At 41.7% G+C, this 24,110-nt stretch overlaps 3 protein-coding genes across 5 annotated transcripts in view; all 3 read right to left on the bottom strand.

Annotated features, from left to right (window-relative positions):
• Window positions 1-391: 391 nt before the first annotated feature.
• asmt2 (acetylserotonin O-methyltransferase 2) lies at window positions 392-7,026 on the bottom strand. Its single transcript, XM_071519737.1, has 9 exons — window positions 6,918-7,026; window positions 6,693-6,803; window positions 6,039-6,213; window positions 4,007-4,136; window positions 3,091-3,159; window positions 2,863-2,981; window positions 1,626-1,763; window positions 847-969; window positions 392-603 (listed from the first exon to the last, which is right to left on the bottom strand). Exons 2-9 carry the CDS (start codon window positions 6,771-6,773, stop codon window positions 392-394), a joined length of 1,047 nt encoding a protein of 348 aa, XP_071375838.1. The 5' UTR covers window positions 6,774-6,803; window positions 6,918-7,026.
• A 2,474-nt stretch (window positions 7,027-9,500) lies between these two features.
• On the bottom strand, window positions 9,501-14,183 carry pgrmc2 (progesterone receptor membrane component 2). The gene is made up of 3 exons (XM_071519736.1): window positions 13,836-14,183; window positions 12,233-12,388; window positions 9,501-10,372 (listed from the first exon to the last, which is right to left on the bottom strand). Exons 1-3 carry the CDS (start codon window positions 14,176-14,178, stop codon window positions 10,275-10,277), a joined length of 597 nt encoding a protein of 198 aa, XP_071375837.1. The 5' UTR covers window positions 14,179-14,183; the 3' UTR covers window positions 9,501-10,274.
• A 1,271-nt stretch (window positions 14,184-15,454) lies between these two features.
• Window positions 15,455-24,110, bottom strand: part of larp1b (La ribonucleoprotein 1B) — a 32,453-nt gene continuing 23,797 nt past the window's right edge. For all 3 annotated transcript variants that reach the window (XM_071519733.1, XM_071519734.1, XM_071519735.1), the window contains exons 14-19: window positions 23,781-23,887; window positions 22,970-23,130; window positions 22,231-22,375; window positions 20,355-20,464; window positions 18,239-18,366; window positions 15,455-17,021 (exon numbers count right to left, since the gene is read on the bottom strand). In XM_071519733.1, the coding sequence (XP_071375834.1) occupies window positions 16,758-17,021; window positions 18,239-18,366; window positions 20,355-20,464; window positions 22,231-22,375; window positions 22,970-23,130; window positions 23,781-23,887 (915 nt within the window). In that variant the 3' untranslated portion in view covers window positions 15,455-16,757. The remainder of the gene's footprint in view (window positions 17,022-18,238; window positions 18,367-20,354; window positions 20,465-22,230; window positions 22,376-22,969; window positions 23,131-23,780; window positions 23,888-24,110) is intronic.

The raw sequence follows: 24,110 nt of genomic DNA, 5'->3' as shown, positions 1-24,110 counted from the left end.
GGCTTTTCCACCCTGATAAGAATATAATTCTAGAAAACTTTTTTGGAATGTTTTGGGGGGTTTTTTGGCATGAAAATGGTGACATTTAAAGATACTAAATATCAAAAATATCAGTCCACAAACTATCTGTATCAGTATCGGCCTTGAAAACCCTCTATCTATCGAACCCGAATCACAACATCCAAAATAACACCGGGGTTTACAACAACACAAACTGTATATTCACGTGTATCGGAACTGAACAACAGTTTTTTTCCAAAGGTTTTCCACGGCTGTCGTCCAATTCCAAAACGTTTCAAGGAAATTCACCTCTCTTACTTCTCCAGACCTGCAGAGGAACCTTTCTGATCAACGTCCCGCCCCCGCTCGCTGCCCCGCCCCGGGCCGGAGCTCATCTGACGGCCAGGATGGCGTCGTAGGACTTGCCGGTGCGGCAGACCTGGACGCCGGTGAAGCCGGTCCTGGTGAGCATGCTGCAGTACTGCGAGGCCGGCTGCTCCCGGCCCTCCGTCTGCACCAGCATGTTGAGGGAGAAGATCTGAGCCAGGACCGGACCCCGCCTGTTCTCAAACAGCAGGGCCTCCACCAGCAGGACGCCTCCGCCTGCCAGGACACACACACACACACACACACACACACACACACACACACACAGTGAGTACTGAATGTTGAATGTATATAAACTGAATTGAGAATGCATGGTAAATTCTAATTCAATTCCTGGAGTTGGAATTGGAATGTGAATGTCAAACGTCGAATAGGAGATGAGGAACAAACACACACACACACACACACACACACACACACACACACATATATACTGTATATATACACACATAAACTCACCTGGTTGGCAGCTGTCATAGATCTTCTTCAGCAGTTTCAGGCACTTCTCTTCATTCCAGTCATGGATGATTCTTGCCAGAACGTACAGGTCAGCAGGAGGGATTTCACCACTAAAGAAATCTCCTGCATGGAAAACATCAAGTATGAATAAAGTAAAGTAGAAATATAGTAAAGTCCTTCATGAAACACAGCTTAGTTCACTTTAGTACAATTGGGTCAACGACAAATAAGGTTTTCAAAGAGGAAACAAAAAAAATGACCAGAAAAAAAAAAAATACAGACTGAAATGGATTTTAAATGCAATTTGAACCATTCTGTGTATACATATTTGTTTTATAGGTTTTTTTTATGGCATTCATTCATTAATTTTCAAACAAAATTTCTGATCTTATCACCCAGAAAATGTCAGGTGGTGCAACCATATAAAGATTTTACTTTCACTGTATTTACCACGACTGAAAACCTAAAAATAATCATCATTGTATTGTCTAAAATGCATATTGTAATGAAAAAATTAAGCTTTTTATTGCAGTTTTCTTCTCTTCATGTACAAAAATTTATGTCATGTCACTGACAAATACGTGTAACTTGAAATATTACAATATTACATTAAATTCCTATTGTTCCTACTGAAACAGGGCGTGTACTTTAATTCTCAAACATTATTTCTGCAGATATACAACATTTTCCTGTAAAAACATGATCTGAAAGTGTGATGTGCAGCATTTCGCAGAAGATAATTTTCATGTTTTTTTTTTTAGTGACAGTGAAACACTCACCAGCCTGAAATCCAATAGTATCGTCGTCCTCAGAGAAATGCTTCTGAGCCGTCTCCACCACTTGAGGAAGGTCGAACACGGTGACGGAGGAGGACGGGTACGCCTTCGCCATCTCCCGCGCCAGAGCCCCAGAGCATCCTGGGAAACACACAAACACAGCACATCAACTGCAACAGATACACACTTTATGTAACATCAAATAACACAGGGGCAGTGATAGACGGGGCAACTTTTTGGAAAGAGTCAGATGGGTAACGGTGGAGAAAGCATCATCGCATTTATTGCACAGAAACATCTTGAAATCCAGTCGATTTTTGAGCCTGTGTGTCACTTTACTCCTTTACTGTGTTGAATGTGTTACTGTCTGATGGAAATTAATTTATTTCAAATGAGCGAACCCATTTCTGCTGCATCATTCTGCTGCAGATGAACTGTGTTGCGATGCAGCTGCTGCATGCGCCGGATCCGTTCTACTCACGCATTCATAATGCATGTGGAGACTGAAATTAATGTTGTGCAGCAGCAACTACAGTTATAGTCAGTTCTTATATACTCAACTCCATACTGGCTGTACAGATATATATTTATATCTATTACACTCTGTTTATACCACTCCAACTCATCCATGCAGCTTTTTTTCTCTTTCTTTTTTCCTTGCAGTGTACACTCTGAATCCAGTGTAATATTCTAATAATCTGTAGATATTTCAGTTTATTCTTTTTTCTATTACAGACTCCCAGTGCAGTCAGTCAGGATCCAACAGAGAACCATGTAAACACTGTATAGAAAAGTCTTTCTCCGATATTTATATTATACATTTTTATATACATCTTACACTTATATCCTGCTTTCGTTTTATATTACTAAAAGAGACATATTCCCTAAATGTCTAATTCATTTTTTATATACTACTTTTATCATTTTTTGTGCTGTGCTATGTTTAATGTGTTGGCAAGTAAAACAAAAAAAATGATTTGGTTTTTGTCTGTGAATTTTTCACTATGAAATCAAATTGAGTCAAAGTTCCAAAGAGAACTGATGCTGTAATTCTATAGTATAATCAATAACCATGCCTGATCAATTTCATATAAATACTTTTGAAACACTGGTTCCTTGTGTAGAATATTTTGCAGCAGCATCGATGCGACGTTACAGATGAAGTGTGATCCCAGGCCAATATGATGTGACTCAACACAAAGTGGCTCTAACTCTGTGAGTCGTCCTGTCAGGTTTTTACCTCCCAGATCCACGATGGAGTTGAAGCAGGAGAGGTTGAAGGCCGTCACGATGTCGTGTCCGTCCAGGACCCAGGACGAGTTCATCAGACCCATGAACTTCAGCATCTCCTCTTCTGATCTGAGGGTCATAGGTTAAGCATTAAAAGTATTAAAAAAAACTCACACATTGTAGTCCAGCTGAATAATAAATATAATCGTGCATCTGAAACAAGAGAATCAACACCAACCTGTAAATAGCTTGGAAAATGTCCTCAGCTGGGAGGCCAAAGGTCTTTTCATTTTGATTCTTCCCCTCCCTGTGTTGTGGAAAATGACAGTCAGCTACTGTTTGAACTGATGGATATGATGCTAATTCATAGTTTTAGCTATACAAACATTTCCCAGAGGCAGAGCTGCTCTGGAGACAGAAATAATCTGATCGGTTGAATTAAACCTCAGTGGGCGGAGCCACAGAAACCGTTTTTAGTAGCAGAAGTTAACTGGCAAACATGAATGGCGAAGAAGGAACTCTGGTCAAATATACATAAAAATAAAAATATAAATGGCAATGACTTATTTTTTTCATTCATTCAGAACATGACATTCATGATGTTGAAGGTCAGCTAGGCTAACTAGCTTACCTAGATAACTTAGTATGATAGATTGTATTTTTTCAGTTGGTAGCAGAGCGCTAGGCTTCATGATATTAACTTCCTCCTCTCTTTCCTCTTGTCTTTTTTCACTGAGCTTCAGTCTAATGTTACTTAACCAGAAAAACTGTTTCTTTGGCTCCACCCACTGAGGTTTAACTCAACCAATCAGATTATTTCTCCCTCCGGAGCAGCTCAGCCTAAGAGAAATGTTTGTCCAACTAAAACTACAATCTGCTAAGAATTGACTATAACTGAGCCTATACATTTTGGGACTCCAGAGTTTACTGTGCAGCCTCCTGGAGGTGTTGTGGGATAATTCAACCAAACATCTGTGATGGGTGGTGACCGCTTCATAACCCCAAAACAAACCCACTGTCACTCTTCCTCTAACAGGTTTCTATGCTGCTGCTCAGCCTCGTTCAATAGGACACATCAGGTTGCATCAGATCCAGTGCGATGGAAAACATCCGTGCGCTCTTCCTCTTTTGATTTCCCATTTGAAAGCACAAACCTCACAGCGTCCACCATGTTGTTCCACAGCGGGTAGATGGTCTGGGACTGGTAGATGATCATGTCGTGGAGAGACTTGGCGCTGCCTTTGGCCAGGTAAAGGTTCGCCACGTCGGTGCTGCTGTACACAGCTGCTACAGCAAAACACATTAGAAGACATAAATCCGTTATTAGCTCCTAAGAGGGAAATTCATTGTGTCAGCAGCAGTGACACATGCAGACACAAATATTGCAGCATATAACAAAAATAGCCTCTAGGATATTAGCCTCAGCAAGCAATTTGTTCAAATTTAGGAACAGGAATGGCAAACAGATGAATGTGTTTCCTCTCACGCTTTTCCCTGAAAGCTCCTTAGCCGCTCGATTTTTCTAGAGTCACATTTATTCTATGGATTTTATCAGGACCATGTCACCCTGATCCCTGCACTTCTTACCATTAGTTACTTACATTTGATATAAGAATTTAAGCTTATTCTACTGTGGCAATCATTTCCCCTTTAAGTCCCCCAGAACAGAAGCATCAGCTAAATACACAAAAATATATTTGTGTAAAGTATATTTGATCATTTCTGATTACAAAGCACTGGAACGCAATTACAATGCAAGAAACACACAGTTCCTCCTCCCTATCACTGACTGTTGACAATAATAATTCAGTTGTAATTTCATGCAGCAGTATCCATTGCTTCTCTCAGTCTGCAGCCGCTGTATCTGCAGACTCTCTCCCTGTATTCCCCGTCCAGTCACTCCCATTTGCTTCAGTTTGGTTCTGCTGAAGTAAAGAGCAAACCCCATGAGATTACTTCATGTAAATGATGTGTTTGCTGTAGTGTGGCTGCAGCTGCAGCTCAGGTGGCCGTAACACTGTGACACCAAATCAAAGGTGCAGAATTTATCAATCGGAGGGAAAGACACATCAGGCAGTTTGTTCAAATGTAACAGGAGGGATTACAGGGAGGCAAAGCACCATCCTCCATTTTGTTTTGCCAAATACTATATTAAACAATATGGAAAAAATTGTATAATTTGAATGGATAAAGGGCGATGTCACGTATTCTCATTCTTTCTCAATTTCCTGGAAATAGGTGTGTGGCTCTGAGGGCTGGGCGATACTCAATATTATCGTCTTTCAGTGGAATCATATCATGATGATATGAAGATATTTTGATATCGTGATACACATTTCTGCTGTCTAAATTGATGATGACAAGCAAATTTTACTTAAAAACTCTCATAAAATGAGGTATGGCAGGAATATTATTTCTGTTTTGTTTGACACCACACCTAACATTACCATTCGGTTCAATGAGATGAACATTCATTTGATTATTTAACGTGATTTTGCATACATGAACCATATCGTGATATATATTGATATCGAGAAAAATCCTTATGATTATCATGATATTGATTTCAACCATATCACCCTCTCACTAGTAAATATCATCACACTTGTCACAGATTATATTATTAATATATACTGTATATATACAGTATATATATATATATATGCTAACAATTGAATAGAACAGAACAGAAAGGAACAGAACAGAACAGAACAGAACAGAACAGAACAGAATAGAACAGAACAGAATAGAATAGAATAGAAGAATCAAAGGACATCATTTCAATATCGATATAGAACAATATTGGCTAACACATGCAAAATCACATTAAATAATCAAATTGATATTCATTGCACTGTACTGCATGGTGACATTAAGTACAATAAAACTAATTTTCATATAATATTCACTAATTTGTTTCACATCTCATTTCGGCTGAGATTTTAATTAGTATTTGCTGTTTCTCGTTCATTTAGACGACAGAATTGTGCATCACAACAATAACTCAATATCGTCATTTCATCTTGATACGATTCAACTGAAGGACAATAAATGATAATATTGAATTACTGCCCGGCCCTTCTTGTCAGCCTGAACATCTCCCTTCTCTTTTTCTCTGACTGCTCGGTGCTTTGACTCAGATCTGTTATCACGTAGTTTAAGTTTAACGTGTTTCCTGGACTTCACCCGTCCCGTCGATCGTCTCCACCTCCAGGATCTCGATGCCCACCAGGACGTCCAGCAGCCTCTCCATCCCGTCCACGCTGGCGCCCAGCTCCCCCGCCACACACTCCGCGCTCAGGGGCTTCTGGGATTTCAGCAGGAGGTCGAACACTCCCAGCTCACAGGCCGAAAATATCACCTGTAGGGGAAAAGTGGGCAAATCAGCATTTCTGGACTGCTGGACAGAAAGGAGGCTGTACTGATTGTAGGGATGGGACAATATATTGAAATTCAATATATCAAAATACAAAAATGTGACAATACGTATCGTGGGGCAGAAAAATAAATCGCGATATTAACTACATTTTATTCTGCTGTAATAATCACAAATTAGACCGCTTGCCAATCACAGTTTCACAAGCTCTCCATCCAAATATTATTTATACTTTGTAATGACATATTTAAATTGTTGTTTACATTCTAGCAAGACAATGCCATTATATAAATAAACAAAATTCTGCAGTCAGTCTTTTTTTTATCATTGAACTTTTATATTTATTACATTGTATCGGTTATATCGAATCGTGAACGCGCATCGTATCGTGAGAGAAGCAGATCGGTCCCATCCCTACTTATTTGACATGTTAATTAAATGAGTTTCAAGTAAATAAATGTGACCTTTGACACCCTGAAGCCGTTGAAATACTCCAGTAGTTTGAACGGGTAGTCCAGCTCGCTCTGGGAAAGATGCTCTGCCATTATTCCGCTTCAGAGGGAGAGGAAATCAATCTGTGGAGGAATGGATGCAACTTTCTGTAGATCAGCTCAGCTTTGTGTCCACATCTCTGCTCTGCATTGTATTTGTGCACAGTGGATTTTTAATAGAAATGCTTCTTCACTCACCAGATCAGATGCTCAAACTGTTGATGCCTCAGTAAAGCTGCAGGATCCGCTCCCGGGAAAGATTTGGGAGATTTGGGAGAGTTGGGTCTCTGTGTGTGTGTAAAAAAAAAAAAAAAAAAAAACACAGCCAAGATGTCGGTAGTGTGGAGCCGAGGAGGTCGAGCTGAACTCCGGGAAATGAAATGGTCGACGCCGGGCTCATCTGCACCGAAACCCCCGCTGCAGCTCTCCGGGTCCGGGTCTCTGCTGGAGCCGCTTCGCTTTGAGACCGATCACACAATAACAGCGACTAGTTTGTACTGACACACACACACACACACACACACACACACACACACACACACACACACACACACACACACACACACACACATACACACACACACACACAGAGCATGCAGTGCAGTTCCAGGTTCAGCCTGAGCGGCGGCGGCGGCGCTGCTGAGCTTCACTCTGACTGGACAGTTTTACTACAGACATGACAGGGCGATTTATGTTCAGCCTCCAGTGACGCTCAGCCCGGTGCCACAGTATTATACCACTGTGTCTAATGCAGTGCGAGAATGTATGTGTTTGCAATATGTATCATCACCTACAGTAAGTCACTGATTTACATGCAAACTGCAATTAATTAAAAAGTCTGCCATGCGCAGTGATGCGACGGTAAATAAAAAGATGGCTGAATTATATACAGTAGGTGATCATTATGAGGAAAACCGATGTTAACAAAAAATCATATATGCTTCATAATTGTATTCAACCTTAATACTTTTTTTCCCTTTCTAAGCAGAATATCAGCTGCATCAAATTGTAAGCAGTTGAAGTGGCACTATGTTAATTAGCATTGTCCCTATCAAATTAACTGATAAATAAGTTTACCGTGTATATAATCATATTCTCAGAAAAGCATTAACTTGAGCTTATTCCCCCTTAAAAGACCTTAATATACAACATATCAGTTTAATACCATGTTGTATTCTATGATGTTATGTCAAAAAGCGGGTGTATACATAAATCCTTCACATAAATGAGTAGAATGCATATAGGTGGCTTTACCCTCCTCTACATAAGTTCAAATCCTAAACCTTTTTAAAAAAAATAAGTAAAGGTCTTATAAGATAAAAAGCTCTTTAAAAGTTGCAACATATTTGCACTAAACTGAGTTCATAAGTTCATATGTGCTTACTGCCAGTAAACAACTGACAATAATAGATAGTTTAAACCCACATGTTTGCCACAGAGTAGTCTGCACACTTTTTCTTCTTTTTGAGAAAACAGTGCTATGAATATATAATACATAGCACTGTTTTCCTCATCTTTTGGCCCAAATCCAGGGATGTAGTGAAGGGTGAACTCACTTTAACTCCTTTTAATTTGATTTTTTGACATGAAATCATGCTAAATCAAGCTGAACTTTACTCTACAGTATTGTAGCTGTACTCAGAAGTATTGTAACTGAAAGAAACCAAGCTTAGTAGACATGTGGTAAGAATGATCAGTCTGATGTAAGCTGCTAAATCTATTTTTAAAACCAATTTCCATCCCTGCCTCTACCATGACTGTGAATTCATATATTGTGCTTGTAGCAAAGCAATCCTGCAGGACAGAAACTTATTGTTTAACATTTGAATGAACTATGAAACATGCAGCATTACCTTTTCTTTGAGACCGATCCAATTATGCGGATTCTGAAAGTAAATAAATGCCAGACTTCTTCAATTATTAACCAAATCAATTTATTATGCATGAACAAATCCCTTCCTGCCTCTGTCGCGCAGACACACACACACACCCAACATTTAAATACATGACGTGGTGGGAATTCGGCATAGCTCACTTTGTTGCACATGCTTTAATAAAATGATAGATATATTTACAGGATAAGCAACGTCTCTCCCAAAAATTCGCAAGAACAGATCCAGATCCAGATCCCGATCCCGATCCCACCCCGCAGCACTTTGCAACGCTCCGTTTGGAAATTCACCCACGTTTAAAAAGAAGTTCAGAACTGAAAGAAAACAAAAAAAATAAAGAAAAAACACAAACCATGGGGGTTTTGGCCAATACGACATAGCAATATATATGGAGTTCATCAACTACATAAATATGGCAGTAACACTGAGTACTTCATACGGTCTATTTACAAAGTGAAGTGGGGAAATATTACAGTCTGTGTGTGGAGGACTGACAAAACGCATGCCTTCTTAAGTCAGGGGGACCGAGTCTTGGAAACCAGCGGCCTCTAACGCCTCGAGGGGGGCAGCTCCCCCCCCGTCCCGCCTCCACCCTCAGCCTCTTCTGTTTCAGACCGGTCAGGACTTAAGTTGTATACAACAAACAAAATAAGGCACAATTAATACTTTGACCATTTTCGGGGGAATCTACAGACTTGCAGCTGGCTTGTGAGGCATGTAAACAATTGAGTCGATTGATTAGAACTGCCTTATGACCTTCCCTTTGTATTCCCAATCACTGATTCAGTCCTGTCAAGATGATTCAAAAATAGGTTTCATCTGGCAAGGACCTTTGACCCCCCCCCCCCTCCCTCTGCCCCGCCCCTCCCACATCCTCCCACTAGCTACTCAACAAATACAATCACATGGTGACAACAAAGAAAACTAAGTAGTGCATACACTACAAACACAACAGGAAAATGCGACGCCCCTCCCGTTGCTTTGTTAGGCCACAGCGCTGCCCTCTCAACAGGCGGGGACAGAAAGAAAAAATAAAAATAAAAAAAAGAGAACAGATTTTTTTTTTTCTTTAACAAAAACAAACGATTGATTGACAAGCTTTCCAAAGCTAAAGCAGTTCAGTTGCGAGGTGACTACACCAAAAAAAGAGAGAAATCCGTTTCCCCTTTCCCACTCCACTGACCATCTGTGACCAACGTGTTTCTGACTGCCGAGACCCTCCGACCAGCCTCCACCCAGAGTTAAATATTTTGTAGTTTTGTTTCCTTTACAAATACATCTAATAGCACAACACCCCCCCCCCCACCCCCCCTCCTCCCCTCGTTAAAAGCCCCCCCCCCATCGAGTTTCTCAATCGTTTTCTGTTGGTGGGAATCTCTCAGGATGAAGAGGGAGGGAGGTCTGGGCGGGACAGACTGAGTCCTGCTCTTCCACAACAGCCACCGTACCGGACAGATTCAGGAGGCACAGGAGAGGGATTGGGGGGGTGGGGGGGGGGTGGCGGAGTGGTGTGGTGTGGAGGGGGTGAGGGGTGGCAGGTAGAACGGCAGGGCGGAGTAGGAGGAGGCGGAGTAGGAGGAGGAGGAGGTGGAGGTTTGGGGGGCTGGGGCGCGGTCTGTCGCAGCTGTTTGGGTTCCTGGCTTTGGTCGGTTTGACGAGGAGCTCAGTCGTGTTTCAGGTGGTCCTTGATGTCTTCCTCGTCTGTGTACTCCGACGGCTCGTCCCCGGGCTTCAGCAGCCTCCCCACGTAATCATATTTTTCTGGAAGAAATAAGAAAGAGGGCGTGTCAGCGGGGAACGTGACGGAAGACCTTCCCCCCCCCCCCTCAAGATGTCAGGTGTTTGTAATGCAATGTGTAAAGCTGCACTAGGCTGGATTTGTATGCAAAAAATACACCTGTCTTATCAGCCTAAATCACAAAGTGGGACTGCAGTAGAGAAGAGAGTCCCATTCCCACTAATTGAGACGCCACAGATTCTCCCTATTTGCCCAAATGAAACTCTGGTGTCAGGTTTGGTCACGTCTCCGCCCACAGGAAGAGACGAATCACAACTTGAGAATAAAACCCAAACTGTCGCTTAAACCAGTGGTTCTCAACGTGTGGTCCGGGGACCACCAGGGGTCCTTGAAGGGGGTTCCAGGAGGTCCCCAGCAAACTGATGAATTGTTAAACGAAAAGTTAACACAATTTGGTCATAGTTTCACTGTTATCTCTCTACCTACAATACAGACAGTCATGGGATTCTGTTCAACATCATGTCTAACAATAAAAATATTCTCAGATTTGGGTCAAATGGGGGTCCGTGGCCCTTATGTGGACTAAATCAGGGGTCCTTGATATGAAAAAGGTTGAGAATCACTGGCTTAAGTAGCAGTGAGCAGCGCTCCGTCCAGAGAAAGCTGGACTCACCAAATCTTTGGTATAAAGCATCACAGAGCGGCCGGCTGGGAAACATGAGTGAGCTGTGTGACGTTTACTGACCTCACCTCACAGGATTTGTGGGTATTGAAGTTCATACTTTTCAATCAGTTACCTCTCGCTGCCATTTGGAGCTACCAATGTGTGAAGTTGCCTGGTGCAGCTTTAAATATTTGAATCAAAGCTACAAGTGTCCAGCATCTCATTATTCAGGTAAGCAGAAGTCTGACATTACTTACTCCAAAACTAAATACCCACTATTTAAAAAAAAGAGACTCCTGCTCTTTTGAATACACACTAGCTTGGAAGTAAAGCACATTTTGGAATACTATTTAAAGTTACAAGCTATTTCAGGACCTTTACTTACATATCAATTACATTTTGAAATATTGACCGGTGGATTTCACGTGCTAAAATGTTTCCAAAACGAATATAAAGCTCTTTGGAATGAACCCTTCACTTCATTCCAGTTTCCTCTGTAATTGTTTTCCAGCAGTTGTGGTGGCTATTTATAATTTTCAGTTTTGTTTACATGTCACAACTGCAATCCTAGTGTTGGTTCTAGTGCACACTGCAGCACCAAACCTTTTCTTATTTGAATACTTTATTGAATACATTAAAATAACCATTTCTGAACACTGAGCCTTTACTTGTTTGTGCTTTTTTGTGGGAAATGAAGTCAAATTACGATGTTTTGTTAATTTCCCATTTTCTCTCTCTTGCTGAATGAAGAGTAGAAACATTTCATATGGACTCAACCAAAGCTGGAGGAGATGGTGTGATTCTGTCCAACACATCTAATGTTAACAGCTGAACAACAGATGTTAGTTTGCCTACTGGCGTTAGCAGCTTTAAATATAACATTGGTCTCACTGTGTATTACATTGTCCTATTGGGATGGGAGTAATAATGCTGTTATAACTCTGCAGTATGGAGAGCTGACAAACAAAGGCAGCGGAGGCTCTTGTGGAGGTTCATCAGGCGCTTAGTGCGAGTCTGAAAATAAGTCTGTCCTTGGTCTTCCTTGTGTTTTGGATCCTCTGAATGGAATGAATGGGAGTGCAGGACAGAGGTGCAAAGGCATTCTGGGATAGATGATAAATACGGCGGATGTGTCCGTGAAATATGAGCCGGATCAATACCTGAGGAACATTTTCACTGAGAATATTCTTTTACAGGCGTCAGAAAGAAATCGCCCTACCCATGAACTGCATCTCCCACTCCCTCACGCTCTCCATCTGTACAGCATTGAGGTCTGACAAGTCGTCATATTCGTCCCTTAGAGCGTCTTTCTCCAGGCAGAAGGTCGCCAGGCCCCTCGAAGCATCCCGGCCCGCGAAAATGCCATAAGGACCATCTGCAGAAACAAAAAATTAAAAAAACAGTAAGGATAAAGGAGAGATTGTGGCAGTTTTCAGCATAATTCACATCACTGCAAGTCTACTCTACCAGCCACTGTCACAGTTAAAACACCAAATATTATTTTGAGATGCGATGTTATTCTAAAAATGTAGCTGGCTGGTAAAGTACTAAAGACTGCTGTTGAATATTGGGAAGCAGCTACTGCAGCCAGCAGATAAAGTTAGTTTGCTGTCCTAGTTTTACTCTTCTGTCATATTCCACATGTGCATCATCTGATCAGCATGTGAAAACTCAAGGGCCTCATAGCTTGTCTTGCTCCAGTTGTGCAACAGAAAACAGAGCAAAACTTCAGTCCAGAGCTCCACATGTCCTCAAAGAGTCCATGAGGCAAAGCAGTCTTATCACGTCGCCAAACCTTGCGAGATTAGATTTGCTCTTGGCTTGCACAGCCCGCTAATAGAGAAACCATTTAAAGAGGAAACAGCAAGTCTGGCCAGAGTGTTGTCAGAAACACCAGCGACTGTAAAATCAACTTATAATTTGGTTAGCTGGCTAGATTCAGGCCGACATGGCTCGGCCCTGAATGTGTCTAATAGTAGATCAGACACATGAGATTGCTGGGAAGGTATTTTGTGCGGAATATGATAATTATAGGCTGTAATGAGTTGATGGGCGGGTCAGCCAACTCAGAGAAAATGTTGGCAAGCAGGCTAGCCTTGCTTTTTTTAAACTACTAATGACTTGTACTGCTTAACATAACGCTCAACTGAACGCTATAAAAGTGTAAAAGTAACGTTATCTCTCTGAATTTGCTGATTAACGTTAGTCTCTTCCCCCAGGCTCTGCTGCTGTCCATTTGCGGAGGGAGAAAACTCTATAACAACACTTCATTGTCTGTGTGCAGCTAACGTTAACATTAGCTTATACAATTACATAAAAGTGTCCATGAACGTTAAAGCCTTTGGGCAAAGTGTCGGGCTCATGATGAGTCCCGTCCCTGTAAACAAGTGGCGCGTCTAGACAGCCAGACAGTGCAGTGTGGACGTCAACAATGTTGGCAGCATATCGCTAGCTAGCTAGCAAGCTAACGTCAGTAGGCTAGCTGGTGACATCTTGCACTACAGCATCAACTGTGCGATGCTGGCCAACAACTTTCACAGTCTGAACATCATATAAACACACACTTAGATGCTCGAAAGCTTTCTGCTGGGTGAACAATGTCACAGTGATCCATATCCCCCATGCCATGCCATGCTAGCGAACGTCAGCTAGCATCCCATTCAACAAAACAGACAAAGCCACAAAAGCGGAGCTAAGCTAACCATAACGGTTTGCGCCCAAATTTTGTTTAGGACAGTGGGCTAACTTACCACTAGCGCTGTTAGCTAACTAACTAGGTGTTCATCTGCGAGCTGTCACCTGTTCACCGGCTCCCCCCTTACCTCTTCCATAAAACTTTTTGCCGCTGGTAACGTCGAAGACTTTCATATTGACTGCCATCAAGATGCGGGGGTTTTGGAGTCCATCATATTCCCTCAGCTGTTCCAAAGTGAAATCACGTCTCCTCATCTTGGGAAGTGTCGAGGCCTCGCTGCCCTGGGCCGCGTCAGCACCGAGCCGTTTGCCCCACCGTCGATAAACCACATAACAGATCGCCGCGACTAAAACTACAATACTGATATTCAGCAACATCCCGCCTAGGCTGAGCCCGTCCGACTCATCTGTTGTCCCCTGCCCGCCACTTGTGTCAACTGGTCCACTCGAACTGTCTCCATCGTCCGCCATACTGCACGATAGCACCTACCCGCCCCTAGCCAAGTGCTGCCTTCAAGTGCTGTCAGAAATGTCGGGACTGGAACTTGAGCGCACATGAACGGCCCAAGAGGTAAAAAACCCACTGGGGAAAGTGGGATGGCACCTGAGTCGCTGAGATGTGACGTTTAGGGAGTGGGGAGCGTGAGCATCGAGAGTTATTAATATTTAGTAGCAAAAGTGATGCATTTCATTATTATATGGCATTATTGGGCATGCGCGTTGCTGTTTTCACTCTTTCACTTTTACTTGTCACGCATTTTTCTTTTTAATAAATTAATGAAAACATCAAGTGCCCGATGTGCATTTTCTCCTCTTCATTCTGCTGCTTCAGCACAAAGTATCCGGGTTGTGCTAGATTTCTAAAACATAAATCACTAAAAAACGACTTTTCTTACAGGGTACGTTTTTGTCCATTTCTGTAACTTTTTCTGACCAAAGTTGTATGTACGTGTCCCTCTTCCTCGCAGTTGGAGTTGACGAGGAGCACGCGAAGGCAGCAAAACACCCACCTACCACTTGTTTATTAATGCGTTATGATTGGGCTGCGTGTATTATTTTTGTCCCCCTGCCGGGAGCCGTAGCGCCCCTCTTGCCCCAAACACCCTAAAATAACGTTAGCACAGGTAAACTCACTTAAGATCAATTTAACAAACTGTTCAACCTGTTATAAAAGAATATTAAGCAAAATTATAGTGTACATCCTATGAAGTAGTATCAAACTGATGCAAGTTATATAAGGATAGAGTCTTTTAAGGCAAAAAATATAATGCTCTTCTAAAAATGTAACTGATTTTTCTTTTTAATTGCTTATTTACCACCACATCACTGCTTATGTTATACTATACATGTGATGAGTCATAATTCGTTTTTTGCATTTCCCTCTTATTCAACTCTCACCTGTTTGCATTTTGCACACAATATATAAACAGTCTTAACACGTATATGCTTGTCTGTATTGTTGGCTGTGACAAGTGTTGTGAAATAAGATCAGATTAGAGTTAGGGTGTTAGATGTTAGATTAGATTGTGGTTCGTCAGACTGATGCCAGCCGCTGGGTTCTGAACCAAAACCTGCTGATCCGGCTCGATGCTGCAGGAGGAGACTTGACTCGCCCTCAGCAACATGGGAACGCTTCAGTCAAACAGAAGAAGAAGACAAGGAAGTGTGCGAAGCATATCTGAACTGATGACGCAACTAACAGCAAAAAACAGATCACACAAACACAAGTTTATACAATCAACTGTTATTTTATATTTTTTTGCATTTTACAATTCAGGACAAGGAAACTCTGGCATTAACATGCATTGCTTTATTCTAAAACACACTCAAACCACGCTACCAATAAAACAAATCAGTTCTTAAAATCAAAACGAAAAAATAAAATGAATAGCAAATGATTTTTATAGTATGTACATTTTTTTTTCTTTAAATCCAACTCTAAAACCTCTTTAAGTCTGTCAATGAAGAAATGTCAATTCATGATTAAAGTGCTCTAGAGCACCAAGCCTCAAACATAATGATATGAAATAAACTTCAAGCTAAAATATACTTTTATGTTGCTAGCTCACACCCATAATTCCAGCTGAAACATTTCCTTTTGTTTATAATATTCAATTGCAAAAGCCATTAAAAACAACTGCAATGATTACCTAAGACTATTCCATCAATCAAGTAAATGAAAAAAAAAAAACAACAATAATAAATTATACTACCTCTGGGTGTAAAATGGGGTTTAGGTAAAGCTTCCCAGAAAGACGAGCAGTTTGAATTATATTTGTCAATAACTTTGCATTTTTTTAAATCAAAAACCAACTTTACTCTTGTCAAGTTTAACTGTGATGCTTGTCAGTCAGAGTAAAAACATCAAGGGCGCGTCTGTTATCGGCAGCAGCCTCCGGGTCAGTTCATCACAAAAAATTTACGACCGCAGCTGTCACTTGATTGTCACGATGAAAACGGCTCTGGAAAGGTATTTGTGTCTCAAGAAAGCAAAGCTGCATGTAGTTTCAGTTTGAATACGTTAAAAAAAACCCAAATAATTAATATGGGAGAAAGACTTCAGAATGCGAAATTTTTACCAATTTTCACTGATCGCACTCCGCTGTCCCTGTGAGTCAAATTAAGGCACAAAAGACTCTCTGAAGGATTTCTTATCTTGGCAAACTAGAATCACCCTCACAGCTCAATACAAACTGTGTGGCTGTTTACAGATGGTGGAGATCAACAAGCGGGTAACACTTGCGGAAACGTTTGGCATCTGAGAGAATAAATGCAGGCAAAATGCAGGGAATGCATTCTTTTGTAAACGTTAAAAAGAGCTGTCGAGCGCGAGGATAACTTCATTCAAGCTCTCTGCCTACGCTTGCTTTAAAATGAAATGCACTGATAAAAAACGATCAAATTAAGAAGTCGACCGCCCTCGGCAGCCTCTACACACCGAGACAGTAAAGACGTGATGTGAAAAGAGCGATGTGAGAGCTCGCCACTCTGCTGAGCGCCGCTTCCCGTCTCTTCTCTCCACGTACAGCCGGGCAGAGAGGGAGGGAGCTTCATTTATTTGGTGCAAGACTTTCCTTTTTGGCGTTCCCGGCTCCCGGCTCCGCCTTCTTCACCTGGCCAGGTGTTTTCTGGGCGTTGTCTTTGGGTGGGTGCTGTGCGGCGGTGGAGGCGGAGGTGGCGGCGGCGGCGGCAGGCTGACCGGAGGCCTGTGTGGGTTTTGAGGTAGGGTTGGAGGGGTGTCGGCGACGCCTCCCTTCGTCCCCGGCCGAGGACGAGTGACGCCTCCTCCGGCCGCCCTCCTCTCCCATGGGGGGCTGCGGACACACGGGTCAGGCATCAGGGTCAGGTGTGTGTAACATAACCCTGACCTCCAAACAGAACTCATCTTTAAAAGACCCCATGAAACGGCATCTGTACTTCCTTGGATGTAAATGTTGGGGCGGGACATAAGGCAGGGAGGGGTCACTCAAAAGACTAAACCAATGGGATATCAGTCAGGGAGAGAAAGGCAGTTCTATTTGTTCAAAAATCTGTGATGGTTTTATTGTTTGGAATTTATATTTACGCCTACTGGTGCAGCATGATGTCACCATTAAATATACTAAAAGTAATGGGAGTTCATTTCATGGGGACTTAACTTCCTCATGGAACTAACTGGTGACTGGTAACAGAGCCTTCTGTGGGAACTGCTTGAGTTGCATAAGAAGTGTGCAAATAGATATAAAAGCATGCACACCTAACTATTTAATATACAGAGTCAGTCCAACCGGACCAATCTCTTTTCTGAGACTTGTCTGATTCTCTGTAACTTCCCTCCAGTCTGCATATTGACAATAGAGCCCATTAGCTCCCAGTGTCCTTGTCAGCTGTTTCTTACTAATAATAACTCCCTGCATGGCTGCATTATCACCAGATAAAGCCTTGATAACTGCCTTGATAAAAAAAAAATTTCCCCTGAAGTAAAATGTAATTCTATCCATTACACCTTATCCAAAACCTCCAACTAAATCTCTCTTTATTCATCTTAAATATCAGGCTAATTAAACTAAATTAATCAATGTAATCAAGTAAATTCAACTAATTATGACAAGTGAGTGAAATCAGTTTCAAACTTTAAGGAGCTAAACTGAGCACATTCTTTAAAAAAAACGTTTTGTTAACTTGTGGGCACGTGTTTGCACAAATTATGAAATAGTGCATACAAAACAATGAAAATGAGGTTACAAATGAACTAAAACAAGGAAACAATATGTAACTTGTGCATTAAAATTAAGCTGAACCAGGGTGTGAGATGTATGATGAGCAGCAGACCGATTGTTAAATGAATCTATGTAACCCAGGTTAGTAGAGAAGTCACATTACTTCGAACCAGGCAACCACTGTAATCAGAAATTGGGGTTCTGCTGTGCATGTAAACATACTGGGTCTGTGCTCAGATAACCAGCGTCAGACTGGTTTCCAGTGTGGCATGGGTGTGACACACACAGTAAAAACATGCAACCTGACATCGACAAGCCCAGCAGACACTCACCTCCACCCTGAAGTCCTCCAGGTTCTTGAACTTGGCGAGGTGCTCCTGCAGCTTCGGGTCGATGGGCTGGTTCTTCATCCGGGAGTATTTCAAGAAGGCCCAGAACTTCTCCAGTCCGTACAGCTGGCCTGGAGGAGCAAGACACAACGGCACGATAACGTTTAGTCTACTGACAGACTGACTGGGTTCGACACGTCGAGGCGCCCGCCACACTGCGCTCCAAATCTCTCTTCGTTTAATGCAAAGAGACAAGGTGGACCCTCAAAGCAGAAATATTGTCATTTCACATTAAATAAAAGGTGTTTTAGAGAACAGGGTTTCCAGTTCGATGTTTTGTCTCACACTGGATTCCAGTCAGTCCAGCACCTGAGACAGCGTGTGTGCATGTAACTACTTTTTCTGTTTAACCAAACCATAAAATCAAAACATGTGGCAGTGCAAAAGTAGACACAGTATAATTATTGGAATTATTACCAATTATTAGAATTTCTTGGTTGCCACATGTAATTGAAAACATATAAATAAGTCTGCTCATGGCATATTGAGTTATTTGCAAATTAACATTTCAGACATGGAGTCTGAAGCTTTGGCCTGGTCTTGTTAAGTGCTGAAATGATTAGTCGATTGACAGAAAATTAATCAATTGATAATCAATTAATCATTTTAGTCTTTCAACATGTAAAAATACCAAACATTTTGCTGGTTACAGCTTCACAAATACTAAGATCTGCTGTTCTTTTCTCTTTCATATCATTATAAAATGAATATTTTGGCTTTTTTTGGCTTTTTTTGCTGGTCAGACCAAGTCAGCAATTTGAAGAATCACTTTGGGCTCTGGTAACTTGTGATGGATGTTTGTCATTATTTTTGGCATTTTATAGACTACATGATTAATCAAGTAATGGAAAAAATAATGGATAGACTAATCAATAATGAAAATAATCCTTAGTTGCAGCCCTACTCTTGTTAAGTATGTGTTTCCTAGTGGGGACCTCGAACCCCAGACTGTGACTGAGGCAGCATTATTGTTGCATCATGTTCAGCCCAACATCTCTCCGGTCCGATCAGCCTCCGTTCTCAGTGAGAAACATTCTGCTGAACATGAAACCGACTCAGCTGGAAACAAGAGGCTAAAGCTTCACTGGTAATCCCCATTCTGCTTCAGTGAGTCACTCAGAGTGTCGAAACAGGTTGAGAAACCCACTTTAATCCTTTTTTTCCCCTTTATACCGACTACGCATTCACCTCCGAGGAGTTGGCCTCTGGCACTTTCAAGTCAGGTCAAGTGGGTTTTGCAGCACAAATATTATTACTAATATTATCATATTATTAGTAGTGCTAGTTGTATATTTTATGGCATTTGTCTTAAAGTTACAAAGTGCTGCAGAATAAAAAGTCTCTCTGAAAAAGTCTCTTAAAATATTAGATCTGCTGACTCGTTTGGTTCGTTTAAGAATCGTCTTAAAACCCACTTTTACTCTCTAGCTTTTTGTTTTGATTGATCTGGTGTTTGTGGATGTTTGAATACTCAAGACTGTGTGCATATGTGTGTGTGTGTCCGTGTGTATGTCTACTTATTTTATTTTTCTGCTCTTATGTGTTTTTAATTCGTCTTGCATTTGCCATCTTGTCTTTTATAACCAATTTCTGTAAAGAATTTTGGTACAAACTTGTTTTGTGTTTTTTAAAGCGCTATATAAACAAACGGACAGTCTCGGGGTTTGGATGTGGTTGGATGGGTGGGATCAGTGGGTGAAGCACATATTAGTTTTCTCTTTATTTATTTGTTTGGATGTTTTGTTATTGGCACAGCATGATGTTTGAAGCTTATTGTCTCGGTTATATCTGTGTGACTAACTTGATAAAACAATGTCTGATCTCACAAGAAAAATGATGAAATGACCTGATACCCAAGGCTCAAAATGTACAACTTAGTTATTGCAATGTGTATAACTGGCTTTGGTTGGAACGTTTTATCGAGACCAACTATCACCAACTACGTGATTTTATTCTGGCTGGTGAACCAGTGAAAGTGGCTGGTGGATTCTGGGATGCACTGGTCCCTGTGGCCGGTGGACAGAGGAGTCGGTCACCACAAAACGCAGGACTTGGTTACCTTTCTCGTAGTCCTTGAGGGTCTCTTCCTGAAAGTCCTTGAACAGATCTAACCTGAATCTCTTCTCCAAACCGTAGCTGTAGTATCTGAAGAGACACTCCAGCCCGTATCTGCAGGGGAAAACAAACACAGGCAAATTCAAACGCACTCTATTTTATCTCGGAAACCGGGAAACAAAAGGCACTCAGCTTCAAGTCTGGTTTCTGAAAGGTTTATTTTTCCTGGGCAGGATGTGATGTGGTATGATTGCTCTACTGTATGTTGATTCTCAGCATACCAGCCCAAACTGCCTTCTGTGCCTACTAGAACATTTCGTAACACTAAAACATTCCTCCCAAGGTTTTATAAATGGCTTTTATTTGACTGACAGAGAGGAACCGGAAAGACGAGTTGACCATTATTTTGTTTAATCAAGTGAATGTGAGCTGTATAAACAGCTGAGGGGGTTGTTTCAGTGTTGCCTCACTTGACACACCCCGAAACAACAGTCACTCCCCCCAAAAACTTGTGCAGAGTGGAACCGCCTACTTATTTATCAAGAATGTGGGTTTGGCAGATGTCTGAAGGCGCCTCTGGCAAACACACAACAATGTTGCTGTGAGGCAGCCTCCCCTGTTAACCCTCACAGCAAGAAGACTGCTGCAGACTCTGGTGTGGCAGGATACCACAGAGGAGAACAGAAGGTACAGAAGGAGTGGACTAGAAAAGTCTAGACTACAATAGAACCCACTAACATTTTTACACTTGAGGCATTTGGTTGGTGCTTCTATCCAAAGCATCTTAAGAGTAGTAGAAGTAGAGCAGCAGTAGAATAAGCTTAAATTTCTATATCGCTAACCCTACAAGCAACCAACAGTAAGGAGAGTGAGGGTCAAAGAATAGAATACAACAGAATAAATAATTTAACTGTTAAAAACACAGAGGCCCAGATTCACTGAAGGTTTCCGCAGGGACGAGAGTGTGCGCTGTATCACCAAAATGACCAAATCAGGAAGCCATGCTGCTCACTAACTGTGTGCAAGGCGCAGTGTGGAAAGCTGCCTAATAGCTCTGGTCAATAAAGCCTCTTTGCACCTGTTATGGGCATGCATATATACTGTATATGTAAATATAATTTGAATTTGAATTGAGAGCAATAATGATTTTAGTGCATGTTAAGACCCATTGAAAGGTGACATGAAGACTTTATGCAAAGAATGGTTACAAGACACAGACAGGCATCTTTCACAGTCAGATGAGGAGGTTTTCTATCCCAGAGACTCGGGTCAGAGCGGAGAACGCTCCAATTATAAAGGCGCTTTAGGGCGCAGGAGTGCAGCCTCGGTGGATTAGTCCTACAGCTGAAACTATTTGTGCTTGCAATTGATTGTTACGACCCCTAAATGCCGTCTAGGGTGCTAAGGGGGTAACATAAACTAAGTTCAGGAGAAAGGGAGCAACACAGTGATAAAGTGAACAAAAAGATAATTTATTTTACCATTGGCTCGTTCAGTGGGTCAGGGAAGCTTTTGTAGGCTTCAGGGTGGCCCAGGCCAAAACAATACACAAAATTCCCAAAATGCCTAGAAACAAAAATAGCTAAACTGAGTCAAACAAAAAGTACAATTCTAAACACCCTGACTGACCAAAAACAGGAGAGAAAGGGGGAGTAAAACAAATGGCAGCACACCCTTACAGAGCTTCCATGATCTGATCCATGATGGAGGGTCTATTTGCTTGCTTCAAGGGCTCATTGGTGCCAGAACTTCATTTGTATAAATTTGAGAATCTGCGCTCTCAACTCGAGCACCTGTGGCACAAAACAATGTGCAGGTCGCCCTCATCCCCTGTGAATCCGGACCTCAGTATTTAAACGGCAGCTCCATTCCCTCCTTACCTGTAATTGTCTTTGGCGTCTTCCACAGCACACTGTTTGAACTCCTCATACATCTTCCTGTTGAAGTTGTCCCTCAGGAAGAAGGACCAGAACCTGAACAGAGTGTTCATCTCCTGAGACTGGCCGATCCCCAACCGTTTCCTCTCTGCAAAACATAATCTGACTCATCAACCACCTCCACTCTTTCAATATACGAGGAGTTTCAAAAGCAGATACTCACCATTTGAAAAAAAAAGTGACACATACTCTTGCAAAATGACTGATGAAATAAAAACAACTTTTGGCTGACAAAATGAACACTAACAGAGTGGATCCACCTCTATTTTACAAGTCTTGAATGATGCAGTTTGGGTAGGTATGGATAGGTAATATTATGGAAATAAACTCTTCATATACAGAATAGGGTAATAATTTATACCAGCTAATATACATATATATATGTATGTACATCAAAATGGATATTAAGTACGCAAAATCCATCAGGCATCAGTACATTGCAATTATTAGTTAATTATTAGTTCAGGTGTACACTTTTATTTTACCTCCTAACCTAAATTGGCCTTATGTTCCAGTGACGACTTCATTGCACAATTATATTACACAAACTTATCAGACATTTGTAGTCCTATTGTAAAGTCTGTGTGTGTGTGTGTGTGTGTGTGTGTGTGTGTGTGTGTGTGTGTGTGTGTGTGTGTGTGTGTCTGAAGTGTCTGGGTGTGAATCCGAGTCGCCTCCGTACCGTTCAGGCACCGTCGGCGGTACTTGTGGTATCCCTGCTGAGTGAAGCCGTTGTCCCTCAGCAGCTCGTGGGATGGGTGCCAGAACTTGGGCAGCGACTGGGGGGTGCAGCCGTAACTCCCCGTCAGCGGGGCTCCCTCTGACGGAGAGGCGTTGGAGCTGCTGTGGGACGATGAAAGGGGGAGGAGGAGGAGGAGGAGGAGGATGAGTTTGGGTGAAGAGGCAGAAAAACTAAACTGAAACTAGGCTTCAAACTTTCTGTTCTGCACTGCCTATGCAACTTGACATTTATTCTTTTCATGCATTTTAATTCTGTATTTATTCTCTCTTCTTATAAACTTTAGCTGTTTTTATTTGTTTTTTTTTTATTTATTTTATTCTGTATTTCTTATCAAATGTCTTATATACCTTATGTAAAGCACTTTGAATTGCCTTTGTGTATGAAATAAACTCGCCTTGCCTAGAAAGTCACACCTGCACAAGCATATATAAATCTTAGCCTTATACCTTAGATTTGTTTCTTTTATTTTTTTAAATGTATTAATGCCCTTTGTTGCCGTGCAAAGAGTTTTATGACAAAATTGTTTTGGTAAAAGTGCTTTATAAAAATGGAAGGGCAAAGAGGTGGATGGAGGACAACAATGTAGAAGAACTGCAACAAGACAAGAGGGATGGAAAATGTCTGGTAGAGTGAAAGAAGGGAGGTGGCAACCATTCAGTGATTTACATTTTTGAGTTTATCTGTTACAAATCTATAATTGAAACATGAACTAAAGCGTAGCCTGTAGCTTTAATCAAACTAGCAGTAGGACCTGATGGATGCAGAGCGGGGCCGGTGTTCGCGGGAGTCCATCACCCAGCCGATGTGGGACTCCTGGGGAGGGTTCGAACTGTGGCGGGTCTTCTTCTTCCTGGGCGTCTGGCACAGAAAAACACAACAATCGATCTATTACATTTACATTTATACTAATACACAGCAATTTACAAGGACAAGGACAATGGCAGGACTTGTGGGTGTTGACGGACACATATGGGCTGTTGTGGGGCTCAAACCTGTAACCTTTTAGTTACAGGATGTTCTTGGCCACTTATATTGTTTCATCAACATACTAAATGGTTCTTTCAAGTTCTTCTCATGGTTT

This window comes from Centroberyx affinis, unplaced genomic scaffold (assembly GCF_046629955.1).
Source record: "Centroberyx affinis isolate AG114_WGS23_722 - 3 ecotype Tasmania unplaced genomic scaffold, CSIRO-AGI_Caff_v1 ptg000728l_1, whole genome shotgun sequence".
Lineage (NCBI taxonomy): Eukaryota > Metazoa > Chordata > Actinopteri > Beryciformes > Berycidae > Centroberyx > Centroberyx affinis.
The sequence above is the reverse complement of the archived record's forward strand: the minus strand, read 5'-3'. Positions and strand labels throughout refer to the sequence as shown.

What these genes read in the sequence shown, in the direction of transcription:
- pgrmc2 (XM_071519736.1), bottom strand. Translation starts at nt 14,178, where the DNA reads ATGGCGGACGATGGAGACAGTTCGAGTGGACCAGTTGACACAAGTGGC. An exon ending in CAAAAAGTTTTATGGAAGAG is followed by an intron (nt 12,389 to 13,835) that starts GTAAGGGGGGAG and finishes TTGTTTCTGCAG; the next exon opens with ATGGTCCTTATGGCATTTTC. An exon ending in GTGGGAGATGCAGTTCATGG is followed by an intron (nt 10,373 to 12,232) that starts GTAGGGCGATTT and finishes TATTTCTTCCAG; the next exon opens with AAAAATATGATTACGTGGGG.
- asmt2 (XM_071519737.1), bottom strand. Translation starts at nt 6,773, where the DNA reads ATGGCAGAGCATCTTTCCCAGAGCGAGCTGGACTACCCGTTCAAACTA. An exon ending in AACATGGTGGACGCTGTGAG is followed by an intron (nt 3,160 to 4,006) that starts GTTTGTGCTTTC and finishes TCCACAACACAG; the next exon opens with GGAGGGGAAGAATCAAAATG. An exon ending in CTATGACAGCTGCCAACCAG is followed by an intron (nt 604 to 846) that starts GTGAGTTTATGT and finishes GTGTCCTGGCAG; the next exon opens with GCGGAGGCGTCCTGCTGGTG.